Source organism: Delphinapterus leucas, chromosome 17 (assembly GCF_059928025.1).
Source record: "Delphinapterus leucas isolate spDelLeu-1000000601 "Yukka" chromosome 17, BTC_Dleu_Yukka2, whole genome shotgun sequence".
In the NCBI taxonomy this organism is placed as follows: Eukaryota; Metazoa; Chordata; class Mammalia; order Artiodactyla; family Monodontidae; genus Delphinapterus; species Delphinapterus leucas.
The window spans coordinates 1,194,684-1,206,777 of NC_143145.1; the positions used below are offsets into that span (position 1 = coordinate 1,194,684).

At 66.5% G+C, this 12,094-nt stretch overlaps 1 protein-coding gene across 1 annotated transcript; it reads right to left on the minus strand.

Moving 5' to 3' along the window:
* Window positions 1–1,814: 1,814 nt before the first annotated feature.
* RHPN1 (rhophilin Rho GTPase binding protein 1) lies at window positions 1,815–11,413 on the minus strand. Its single transcript, XM_089898502.1, has 19 exons — window positions 11,302–11,413; window positions 10,796–10,854; window position 10,590; window positions 9,531–9,571; window position 9,304; window positions 8,277–8,392; window positions 7,174–7,302; window positions 6,789–6,864; window positions 6,100–6,177; window positions 5,663–5,787; window positions 5,402–5,568; window positions 4,966–5,159; window positions 4,464–4,620; window positions 4,276–4,389; window positions 3,734–3,928; window positions 3,294–3,370; window positions 2,940–3,086; window positions 2,680–2,841; window positions 1,815–2,310 (listed from the first exon to the last, which is right to left on the minus strand). The coding sequence occupies exons 1-19, from the start codon at window positions 11,380–11,382 to the stop codon at window positions 2,146–2,148; spliced, it is 2,085 nt and encodes a 694-aa protein (XP_089754628.1). The 5' UTR covers window positions 11,383–11,413; the 3' UTR covers window positions 1,815–2,145.
* Between the last annotated feature and the right edge of the window lie 681 nt (window positions 11,414–12,094).

A 12,094-nucleotide genomic window follows, 5' to 3' on the forward strand; every position in this document is an offset into this window, starting at 1 on the left:
GGCTCCCCTTGATGCCCAGCCCCACCTGGCCCAGGGGAGCAAAGGCCCTGGCTTGCCTGAGGGCCGGGAGGCAGGCCTCTTGTGCAGGGCAAGGGAGGGGCTGGGAAGGCCCTGGTGGGGCATGCACCACCGGCTGTCCGCATGGGGAGGGTCTGGTCCTTGGCAAGGGGCCCTCCCCACCTGCCTGGGGCGAGAAGCAGGTAGCAGCTCCGTGCCCAGTCCCAGCCCCTCTTGGGTCCAGATCGGCTGCTGGAAGCAGGGAAGTTGCTGAGTCCTGGACAGGACCTGCCAGCCCTGTCGTCCCCGATTAGCGGGTAATGTTTCCTTGATGCACAGCTTTATTAATCAAATTAGTAAGTGCAGAGGTGACCTTGGCCGTTCTGCTGAGAGGGGCATTCTCCCAGGAGGGGCAGGTGGGTCGGGGAGGGACGCACCTGGATGCCCTGTCCCTAGGACGCACCTGGATGCCCTGTCCCTAGTGTCCCTCACACTCTCACCGCCACCCCCCCCCTCCCCCGCCTACTCACTCCCCTGCCCCAGTAATGCTAAAGAAGGTGGTGAATGGCAGGGGCCAGGGCTGCCTGGCCCCCCCACAGGGTTGCTCCTGCCTGGGGACCTCACAGAGGGGACAGGGATGATGCCTGGAGACGGGGGTGGCTGGGCCTTGGTCTGCAGGGGGGCTTCCTTGCTCTCCTGGGTCTGCTGCTTGCCCTTCCCCAAACCTGCACTGCACTTAAGCGGGCAGCGGCTGCCCCCTGGTGGCCGCGGGGACCCCTGCCCCCCCAACCCTAACCTGCCTAGGGCTGCAGCCGGCACCCCGTCCCACCTCTCACTCCTCTTTTTGGGGCCAGATCCTGAGCCACACCACCGCGGGACCCAGGGGAGTGTGGCCGCCGTGGTCTCTGGGGGCCGTCCACCAGTATGCATGGCCGGGGGGGAACACTGAAGGCTCACGGTGTGAGGAGCCCAGTTCAGTGCCAAAGGGGCTGGGGAGGAGTCCAAGGGGGCTAGAGTGGGCTGGGGGCACCCCTCAGTGCTGGGCTCAGGTGCAGGAGGATGAAACGGCCCCGCAGACACCTGCCCGAGGCTGGAGCAGGGGCCTCGGACGCCCAGGCTCGACTGCAGGGCGAGGACAGGCGGGGCAGAGCCTGGCAGGATGGGGTGGGGCCTGGCGGGGTGAGGGCGGAGACAGGGTGAGGGTGGGTGGAGCTTGGCCAGATGGGAAGTGAGGGCGGGAGATGGGCCTGGCTGGCAGCTTGGTAAAGGACTGGACTGCAGGTGCAGGGCTGGGATCAGATCTAGGCCCTCGACGCAGAAGGGGTCGGGATGAGGGTACAGGAGGGACGGAAGCAGGGATGGGTCCCCGTTCTGTCCACGGAGGGACAGTAAAAGGTGTTGCAGTAGTTGGCCTTGGCTGGGACCCCGATCAGATGGGAGGCAGTGCTGTGGGCACTCCAGGCTGCTGTGTGGAGGGAGGGGCAGGGCGGGAAGGTAGCTGAGCCTTCTCCAGCCTGTTGGGCAGCAGGTGGGCCAGTGGGAGGGGTGCCCAGAAGGAATCACTGGGGGCCAAACAGAAGCTTGGCTTGGGGCGGAGCCAGTCCTGAGGGAGGGTGTGGACGAGATATGGCGTGCTAGGGGGGTGGGGTGGGGGGATGGGGAGAGCTCTGCTGAGGGGCCTCAGGAGCCCAGCACAGGGGGCAGTGGGCATCTGGGCTGCAGGGACCCGCTGGCAACACATCACCCCAGCCTGCCTGGCTCTCTGGGGACGGCTCCTTCAGGATCCAAGAAGGGCAGCCGGACACCCCCACCTGGGAAGCTGCCCTCAAGTGGGCACCTGGGGCGCATGAGGACAGGGCAGCCCAGGGGCAGTCTCCTGGCACTTGGGAGTCGGCGTCCAGAGGCGACTGTGACACTTCCCGTATGGGGGGGCAGCACCTGGCCCACATCACTGGGCTCGGACACACCTCATCTCACAATGTCTTTAATGGGCAGCTCTGGGCACTGGGTGGGGCAGCAAACTGGCCCGAAGATGCTCTGGGGTGAGGAAGGCGTGCATGGGGTCCTCACTCCCAGTCAGCTGGACCCTGTGCTGGGGCTGGGGTGTGGGGAGAGCTGGCCCCTCACTGCCGGCCTGGGCAGCCCGGCTCAGGGGTGTGGGGCTGGGGACAGCCTCCTTCCAGCCTTGCCCCTCTTGGCCTTGCGGTTCCAGCCAAGGAGGGGCCTGGGGCTGGCTTGTGCGGGCCCTGGTGTCTCCCAGCCACGCTCCTTCTGGCTCCTCAGAAGCGCCCCCAGGGCTGGCCGGCGGTCCCCCTGTGTTCGGGATGGAAATGGGTATCGGTCGGCACCCTGGCCTGGCCTGCCTGTGGCCAGCCTGGTGAGTGCGACAGGGATGAGCTGGGTGGTATTCAGGGGGCACGTGGCGGGGTTCCTGGGAGGGCGGCCATGCAGCAGGGCGCCCCGGGGCCTCCAGGAGGGTGGAGGCCAGCTGAGGGGTGGGCTGGGGCCTTGTCAAGGGCAGGAGCTGCCACCAGGTGGAGGCCGCAGCATAGGTGGCTGCTGCCTGGAATGTCACCCGAGTGCCCTCCTGGCATCTGCGGATGTTGGGGGCTTGGCGGAAGGCCCAGGGCCGGGGCGGGACAAGGAGTTAGGGACCACCCCCCCCAGGGCCCTGGGGCTCACCGAGCCAGGCGGCTCGGCACCGGGCAGCAGCGTCAGCACCTGCAGGCTCACGCCCTCGTCGCCCACGCCCTTCAGCTGGGCCACCACATCTGCGTGCTTCCACCACCTGCACGGCTGCCCGTTCACTGACACGATGTAGTCACCCTCCTTCAGGCCGGCCACCTGCAGGGAGACGGGGAGAGTCCCGCGGGCACCCCTCCACCTCTGGCCAGTCCCATCTTCCCCCTTCCCGCAGTCAGCCCCGGGGTGGGGCCCCTTACCGCGGCCCGGCCCCCTGGAACGACAGCAGCGATGAGAACGGGCGCATCGCCCCGCAGCGTGAAGCCGAAGCCCCCCTCTCCTCGGGCCACATGGATGGGCCCTGCCAGCCGCCAACGGTTCTTGGCTGAGAACACGGACAGGGGCCCCTGGGGGCGGTCAGAGGTCAGAGGCCTGGCTGGGCTGCCGCACTTGGGGGAGCCCCGGCCTGGAGCACCCTCGCCCCGCTCTCCACATTTGGGGACAGAAACCAGCAGGGTCTGCAAGGGGGCCAGGCAGGGCTGGGCCACCATCGAGGGCCTGCCTGAAAACGCAGGGCAGAGCCGAGGTGGGGATGGCCTGGGAGGGATGCTCACCAGCCGATGGAAGATGTCAGCCACCTTCACCCGGGAGAAGCTGGGTGCCCTGCCCTCCGGCCTCCGCTGCGTCTTAGCTGAAAGGGTGAAGGGGAAGGGAGGGCGTAGCTGAGCCCAAGGCTCACGGCCCCAGAACCCTGGGAAGCAGCCAGGTGTGGCTCGGCCAGAGCAGAGTGGGTGACCCGAAGTGCAGCCCGTGCACACCGGCCCCTCTGTGGGCCACCAGCAGGAGGAGCCCCGGGGGGTGGTTCTTGGGGGTCCCAGGTGCAGGGAGAGGGGGGCGTGGAGCTGCCATCACGGCTCCCCCGCCAACTGCCCTTCTCCTCCTTCCAGGGCCCATAGCTCTGTGGCAAATGGCAGTTGCTCGCCAGGAGGCCTCCGCCCCCCCCCGCCCCCCCCCGGGGCCAGGACACACCCACCCAAGGGGCCCGGCTGCTCACGCCGAACGTCAGGGGCCTCGGCGGCCTCACAGAAGTCGTCCTCGAGGTCGAGTTCCGAGTACTTGGCCAGAGAGCGCCGCAGCGCCTGGGCCAGCACGACCTGCAGCAGGTCCACCCTGCGCAGGGCCCGGCACACGGCATGCAGCCGCAGGGCCTCCTCCTGACCCAGGATGGCCCGCTTCAGGTGGGCCTTGCCTGCACGGGACAGAGCTGTCACACGCTGCCTGCCTGGCCCTTCCAGACTGGGCCCCAGCTCCCCCACCACCAGGTGCTGCGAGAGGAGGGCAAGCGAGGGCTTCTGGGCTCATCCTGAGGGCCCGACGGCAGGTCTGAGCCGCGAAAGAGCTGCCGCCGTGTGTGGCTCGCCCCCCCTGCCCCCGCCCCCTCCCGACGCCGCCCGCACTGCTGGGGCCCCTGCTCCGGGCGAGCTGGGGACCCCACCCGCCAGTGCCGGGGCATCAGGGCTGGGGATGACAGGGTGGAGTGGGTCATTCACGCCCGCGGAGGCCCCAGCGCCCCGCCCCCTCCCTCAGCCGCCTCACCCAGCTTCCGGCGGTCCTCCTGCTCCTGGGGCAGGGCGGGGCCCCGGGGCTCAGACGAGGCCGGGAGCCCGAGGAAGATCTGCTCGAGGGCTGGAAGCTCCGCCTCCGCCACCGCTGTGGGTCAGAGAGGGCGGTGAGGCGCCAGCGGGGCCCTGCCGGCACACGGGCATGCGGGGCGGGGCACTCACGGGCGCCGTCACACAGGGCCAGGGCCGCGTGGTAGTGGGCCAGGGCGCGGAAGTACTCGGCCTTCACGTGCACCAGGGTGGTCCAGGGGAAGGGCACGTAGTCCTGGACGGGCGGCTGGGCCATGGTCTGATGCACCAGGCGGTACTCGGCCGCCACCTGCTGGCGCACACGGCAGGATGGTGGGGCCTCCCGCGAGCCCAGCGGCCTGGGCCCCCACCTCTCCCCACCCCGGGGCTTGGCTTCGACCAAAGTCCCAGCGGCCCTGCCCCATGCCAGGCTGAGCTCAGGGGCAGGGCCCCGGTTCCTGCCCTGATTGGTGTTGCCCCAGAGGCGGGGACTCAGGACCTCGGGGTTGACAGCCGGCTCTGGGACCCTACAGGAGGCCCTGTACCCGCCCCCCGCCCAGATCCTGGCTCTGCTCCTAAGCTCCAGCCGGCACCCTCGACCCAGGCCCTGCTGCTCACTGAGACACCGCAGCTTGGCCGGGCTCCCCACCCTCACCTGGGCCGCCTCCTGAGCCAGGTGGAGCTGGGCCAGGCAGTCATGGGGAGCCACGGGGGCCTGCAGCAAGAGGCCCTCGAAGACGCACTCCTGGGCCTGGGCCGTCATGAGCTGCTCCAGCATGGAGAGTGAGGCGGGGCTCATGTCGGGGCTGGGTGCGTGGGAGAAGTTCTCCCTCAGGAGGCTGAAGGCCCCTGCGGAGGGGAGGGGGCTCAGGGTGGCACGGCGGGGCCACCCCACCCCCGCCCCGTGTGCTCGGCCCTGGTTGGGGAGCACCCTCTGCGCCCCACTGAGGGCCTGTGCGTGTGACCCCCTCGGGCTAGGGGGCCATCGTACTGGGCCCCTAGCTCTGGCCACAGAGAAGGCTCTGCCCCTCACGCCTGGAAGCGAGGACCAAGCAGGCACAGCTGGGGGCCCAGCCCTGGGCGGCTCTCACCCGCAGCCCTCTGAAAGGCCTCCACAGCACAGCTGGTGCCCTCGGGGCAGGAGCGGTCCTGGCGAGCCCCGATCTGGGTGTGGAGGGCGCCGATGTTGAAGAGCACGCTGCCCTTCTCGAAGGCCAGGGCCCGCTGCTGGGCCGGAACCCCTGTCAGCGAGTCATACCTGCAGGGTCGGGTCAGGCTGGGCAGAGCCCTCACAAGAAGCCAGGGTCTCAGAAGCGGCCGCCGCCCCCCACCCCGCCCCGCCCCGCCCCTACCAGTGGAACAGCAGCCCCAGGCTCCTGGCAGGGCTGACAAAGCGCGCCTCCTGGAAACACAGCTGATTGTAGTAGGCCGTGAGCAGCTCCAGGCCCGCCTCGCTCCGGCTAGGGGTCCGCATGGCCTGCCGGGTGGAAGTCAGCGGGGTCCCACGGCCCCAGCCCACCTCATGGCATGCACACCGCCCTGGGAATCCCCTTGAATGCCACAGCTCCAGGAGAACACCCCAGGGTCTAGGGGTAGACACGGTCACACCTGCCCTTCCGGGGGCTGCTGTGGACCACATTTGCCACTCCAGGAGACTGTGCAGGGCATTGGGGCGAGAGACCCAGGCAGGGTCCCTGGGGTGGGGACAGGCACAGACTAGCCATTCCCAAAGGGCCAGCAGCACCGAGCCTCTGTCTTCTCACCTATGGACTGGGAGACACCCACCCACCTGCCGCAGGTCCTCCAGCTCCCGGATTTCAGCCTCGTAGGAAGCACTGTCCTCTCCAAAGTGCCCTGAGATCAGCTCCTGATTCGAAGGGACAGGCGCCGGGCTTCCCTGAAGTCTCCCAGCCCGACGTGGGTGAAGACCCGAAGCGAGGGGAGGCCCTGGTCTACACACTGACGTGGGTGCCCCCCACCACAGATATGGGGCCTGGAGACTTGGTGATGTTTCTACTTGAATTCCCTTATTAACCCCACGAGGCAAGTGCTACCTGCCCCTTGACAGGCAAGGAGACTGAGGCCGAGAGGCGAGGCACCTTTCTGCCGGCCTGGCCGGAGTGGCGAGCTACCCAGGGCAGCCGGGCTCACGAGCCCCAACAAGGACCCAGGAACCAGCGGGTTTTCTCAGCACAGGCTCTGACTGGAAGAGGTGGCCCCCGCCAGAGGGACCCTCAGAGTGAGAGTCAGGACCCTGCAGCCGTCTTGGGGCCTCCAGTTCTGCTGACACCCATCCCAGGGTGCGTGCCTTTCTGCAAAGCCCACCCAATCCAAATCCCCCATAGCCTGGGGAGGCCAAGTGGCTCCAGGGCAGACCCCTCTCCTCTCTGGGCCTCAGAGTCTTCATCTCCGTGAGACGGCTGGACCAGGAAGCCCCAAAGACCCCCCAGAGCCCAGGGCTCACAGGCCAGCACTCACCTTCAGGGGTGTGGCCCAGTCTAGCTGCTTGGTCTCCTTCAGCCCCAGGGGGATCATGGGGACAGTGATACCTTCGCTAGAACCAGAAGCATCGAGTCTGGGCTCTAAGGCTGGACTCTGCTGTCCCCAGTGGCCACGCAGTTCACCCGCTACCACTCCTGCCCCACGGGACACGCCTCTCCTCTGATTATGGTACATGTCCTTGCACACCACACACGTCCCACCACGCCCTGTCCTGGATCACATCCTCCCACACACACGCGTGGTGGGGGCTGTTCTGCGCACACATGCACACGCACCTCTGGGGCCGCTCCGCGTCCTTGCACACATGCACACACGCACATCTGGGGCCAGTCCGTGTCCTTGCACACGCGTGCACACACACCTCTGGGGCTGGTCGGCGTCCACGTTGCCATCGAGCCCCTCCAACTCCTCCTTCAGCAGCTGCAGGCTGGAGTTGACGTAGCTCAGCTCCAGGGCCACAGTCTCCCTCACCCGGGCATTGCTGGTGGCTCTAGGGGAGGCCAGGCTGAGGTGAAGCCCTAGCCCTGCAGGCGGACCCACGCCCCTGGGCTTCGCTGCAGCCCCTGCCCTAGCCTGAGCTCTGGAGCCCACTCCCAGAGTGATGTGCTGATGGGCCCAGCCCCCTTGGGGGGCAGCAGTGGGGTCCAGGGCCCGCCAGATGACCTCCCCCTTCTCTGCAAACCCCCGTGGTTCATGCAGATTCCTGTCCACGCGGGTATGTCGTGACTCTGGCCCAAGCACATCTCCTTGGTCCCTGAGCTTCCAGGGCATAAGTGTCCTCCACCACCTCTCATGCCCCCAGGACACAGCTCAGCCTGCCCTCCACAGCGAATGGAAGCCAACTTCCCCGCAGGGGCGGGGATCAGACCCTCTCTGTGCCTGCCAGTGGGGCCACAGGTCCAGGAAGGCAGGGCTGCTAAGGAAAAGGAGCGGCCCAGGCCCAGCCGAGCCCCGCCCTGGGGCTGGTTCTGCACTCACTGGTAGTCTGCACTCAGGCAGGCCAGGCCTCCTCCCTGGGCCTCGGGCCGTCACCAGTAGAGCTGGCGTGTGTGAAGGTCAGCACACAGCTGCTGGTCACCGTGTGCATCTCAAAGGCTCCCACACTGCACACTGGTGGGGACATCCCCTCAAGCCCTGCTCCAGCCCCGCACGGAACGGAACTCGGCTGGCCCTGAGCCTACCCCTGCCAGTTTGGGCCACCAAGGTGGGGGCCTGAGTCACCTGTGAGGGTCTCAGCTGAGCGGCATGACTGCCCCAGACCCCAGTGGGAGGCCCAGCCCTGCCTCTCAGGAGCCTGAATGGGAGGCCACGGTCACGGAATCACATGTGGACCACAAGACCAGGCACCCACCTGGGTCACTGCCCTGCCCCGGGATGCACCTGCCTCGCAGGGACCTCGGGGAACACGGCACTGTTTTCCCACGGGTCGGCCGGCGGCAGGTGTCCCAGGCAGCCAGCACGCACCTGTACAGGTTCTCGGCGCCCGTCCGCATCCTCAGCTCCCTGTTGATCTGCTGGTGGATCTGGGCCCTGCGGCTCTGCAGGCAGCCGTGCTGCGAATTTGCCAGGAGGTCACAGCCCTGCCGAGAGGCCACAGGTTACGGGGGCCGGGCCAGCAAGGACATGGCAGTGGGGGATGTGGCTGGGACTGGGGCCCCGGGAAGAATCTGGGCCTGTCCGGTGTGGCTCTGGGTCTCAGCAGCCCAGCCTGGAGCTCCCACCAGGAGATGGCCAATTACTCACCACACATCCTCCTGCACTTTTGAATTCCTTCTGTAACCCCCACGACCCATCCCGCCCACACAATTATGCCAGGCCACACACGTTTAATTGGAGGGGATGCCCAGCCGGCTCCCGCTGGGTCGCTAACAGAGAGGAGGCTCCCCTGGGCCACGCTGAACATTGCCGGGCTCCATCCCAAACCACAGGCCCAGGGTCCCTCTGCTCACAGGCAGCAGGCCAGGCCTCCCAACGGCCACCATCCGAAGTGCCTCCGCGTGGGTTCTGTACTGCATATGGGCCACCTGCCAGCCTGCCCACGTCCCGGGCCCCAAGCAGGGAGCCCTGCGGCAGGTTCAGAGGGTGAGAGGCTTCCTCTGGTGAGGGGAGGGGCTTCAGGGCCCCAGTGGGACTGGTGCAGCCACAGCTGCCACACCTCCTCCTGGCCATTTAAGGACCTCCCGTGTGGGTCAGTCACCAGCCCAAGAGTTGGAAAGGATTTCTCAGAACGTACTTCCTCGGGCAACGTCCTCTCAGGCTCAGGTGATCACCTGGCCCCCGAACAGAGCAGGGACGAGAACACAGTGCTTCCCAGGACCCTGCCCTGATGGCACAGACAGGGGAAGTTTTATTCATGCGGGGCTGACGCTGGCCTCCCTACAATGGCCACTGTCTTCCGCAAATCTGAGGAAGCATGCCCCCACTGTCACACACAGGGCAGTTTCCCACCTTGTGGGGGCTCTAGTTTGTCCCAGCCCTGTGCAGGGGGCACCCTAAAGAAGGTCTCACGCCCTTGCACAGACAAGGCTCCTGGTGCATAGCCACCTTGGATTATGGCCCAACATCTCCTCCACACTCCAGTATTCTCAGGAGAGATCAATCAGGGAAGACTTCCTGCAGGAGGAGGCATTCTTCTGGGATTTGAAGGATAGAAGGCTTCAAGGTAACTGGGGAGAGGGGACTTGTCCACATTGAACAATGGGAGAAAGAGCAATCAACTTGGAGGACTCCCTGCTGTGGGACCCTGGGCAGACCCTCATCTGTAGATGGGAAGGGGGCTGGTGTCAGGGTGGCACCAGGATGGAACAAGACAAAACACAGCTCTCCTCTCTCTGTTCTGCTTGTTGAGTGTCTGTCTTCCCACTGGCCTGCGCCTCTTCTCCGTGGTGCCTCCCATACCCACTTGGTGCAAAAGGGAATGAGCAGAGGATGTGCGCAGTCTCCCCTCCAGGAGGCCTGAGAATTTGGGGACAGAGGGGCAGGCCACAGCCGAAGCTACATCCCGATCCCTCTGAAGGTCCAACTGCAAAGCTCCAGCAGGTTCTAAGGGTTCTGGGTGAGCAGCACAGCTGTCTGCCTGGGGAGGGGTGGTCCACGTGCCGGGCAGAGACCTCTAGCCCCGCAGGGCTGTCCCCATCAACACAGTTCGTTTGTCTCCAATGTCAAGTGCTCCCGGAGAGATGTGTTGGAGGCGGGAGACCACGGCCTCTGAGCCAGGGTCCCCTCTGAGCTCCGCAGCCAGCACCCCCATGGCCTTGTGACCCTAACGCTCCCTCCAGAAGGCAGGTTGGCTGCGTGACCTGGATGGGAGGTGTGCTTATGGCCCAGTCCGCAGTGCTGGGCGGGCTGAGAGCCACACTCACCCCCATTTCCGCACCAAGTGGTAAAGGGATGTGCCAGCTCACCCACCTGTGGAAGAACCTCCACTCCGACGGAGAAGAGGAGCAACCCCCCACACCCTCCCTGCAATGGCCCTGATGGCATGGGTCTAGCGGATCCCCCAGAAGCCCAGGAGGAAATGGCATGGGCAGTGTCCAGAATTGGCTACGTGCGGGGGCAACTATGCCAGCACAGGCCTGGGAACAATCAGCAAGATGGCCAGCAGGGCCAGGCCTTACACCCTTGTGGGTGCAGGTGCCACCTATGCTTGGTGGCACCAGACTGAAAACCCTTGGGGACATGGATGCCCAAGGCCTGCCATAAACACTGGGGCAGCCTCTTGCTGACCAGCTGGGGACAACTGGGCTCCTGGACTGCAGAGGGAGGCAGCCAGAGCACCCTCTCCTTCCCAGGCACAGACTCGAATGTCTCCACACCCCCTCCCTTCCAGAGCTTCCCCAGTCGTCCTGGAAATGGTCCACAGTCCACAGCGCGTGGGGTCAGAGATTTCAGGAGGGGGCAGAGGTGCGGGTAGGTGAGGAGGGACAAACCACCTAGCTGGGCAATCCTTCAGCCATTTCCTGTACCCACGAGGCTTCAGCCACCTGTTGCTAAAAGTTTCATTACAGACAGACCTGGGTGCCCAGGGCAAAGCTGAACAGCCCTAGGAGAGAGAGGGCAAAGCTAGAAAAGGAGGAATGATGGGCACCAGGAACAAACACTAGGGCCACGGGCTGTCACTGACCAGAGCCCAACACCTGTCACAGAAGGGGGTCCTGAAGCGTTGGAGAAAACCAAGAGGTGGACTTGCGCTCCCACCTTTTCCTGGTCGACACAGGAGGGGTCCCCAAACGGGCTAGAGAGGAGCCCAGCAAAGGCAGACAGCTGGGCTCTGGCTCCGCACCGGGCCCCAGTTTCCCCAGCGATAAGCCCACCTTGCCTCTAGGGGCGAGCGAGATGCGGGGTTCGCCCCGGAGTCTAGCGGCGCGCTCGGACGGGAGAAGCCAGCGCCGACCCGGCAGTCCCGCGCCCGCCGGAGTCAGATGGCGACAGGAGCACGTCGGGTCTGGCACCCCACCTCCCGGCGCCCCCCGCCCTGGGGCACTCCCACCTTGCGGACGCTGCCCGCCGCCTGCAGCCGGGCGCTCTCCTCGCCGGCGCCCGCACCGTCCGGCCTCCCCTCAGGGACCATTTCCGCCCGCCGTTCGGGCCGCGCCCGCCTGGAAGCCAACGCTGGCGCAGGAACCCCGGGCGCACGGGATCCCGTACTGCCCTCTCCCGGAGGGGGTGGGGGGGTGGCCCAGTCGGCTGGAGGGGCGGGGCGCTGGGCGCCGAGCGTGCGAAACTTTCCGCTGCCCAATCGGCGGCAGCGGAGACTCCGACGGACAGCAGCCTTGGCCAACCAGGATGCGAGGGAGGTGGTTCCGCGGCCAGGCCCCGCCCTCCCGCGCCCGCGGAGCCCCGGGGGAATGCGGTCGCCCCTGGCAACCGCCGGCCGGCGGATAAGGGAAAAACACTGCGCCGCGCAGGGCGCCGGGCTGCGCGGGTTTCACCCGCACCGGCTGGGGGGCCTCCGCGGGGCTAGTCCGAAAACATCCGCAATGGGGTTAACGGTTTTGCTAGCGCGAGCGCCCGTGCAGCTCTTAAGGTCCGCTTTCCTGTCTCCGCGCGGGTACCCAGGCTCCGGCCTGGCCCCAGTGAGGTGCCATGGTCAGCCGTCCATTGTCACACCTCCAGAACCTGCTTCCAGAACCTTCCTCTGGAGCCCACACCCCAGAATCCTCCTCCAGAACCCACCTCCACAACCTGCTTCCAGTATCATCTTGCTTTCACAACCTACTTCTAGAACTGACTTGCCTCCAGGACCAGCCTACTTCCAGAATTGGACTCTTTCCGTAACCTGC

Coding starts and splice junctions, on each gene's coding strand:
- RHPN1 (XM_089898502.1), bottom strand. CDS start 11,382: ATGGTCCCTGAGGGGAGGCCGGACGGTGCGGGCGCCGGCGAGGAGAGC. Junction 7,303..8,276: donor GGCGCCGAGAACCTGTACAG/GTGCGTGCTGGC, acceptor GGCCTCCCCTAG/AGCCACCAGCAATGCCCGGG. Junction 4,390..4,463: donor GGCCCTGTGTGACGGCGCCC/GTGAGTGCCCCG, acceptor TCTGACCCACAG/CGGTGGCGGAGGCGGAGCTT.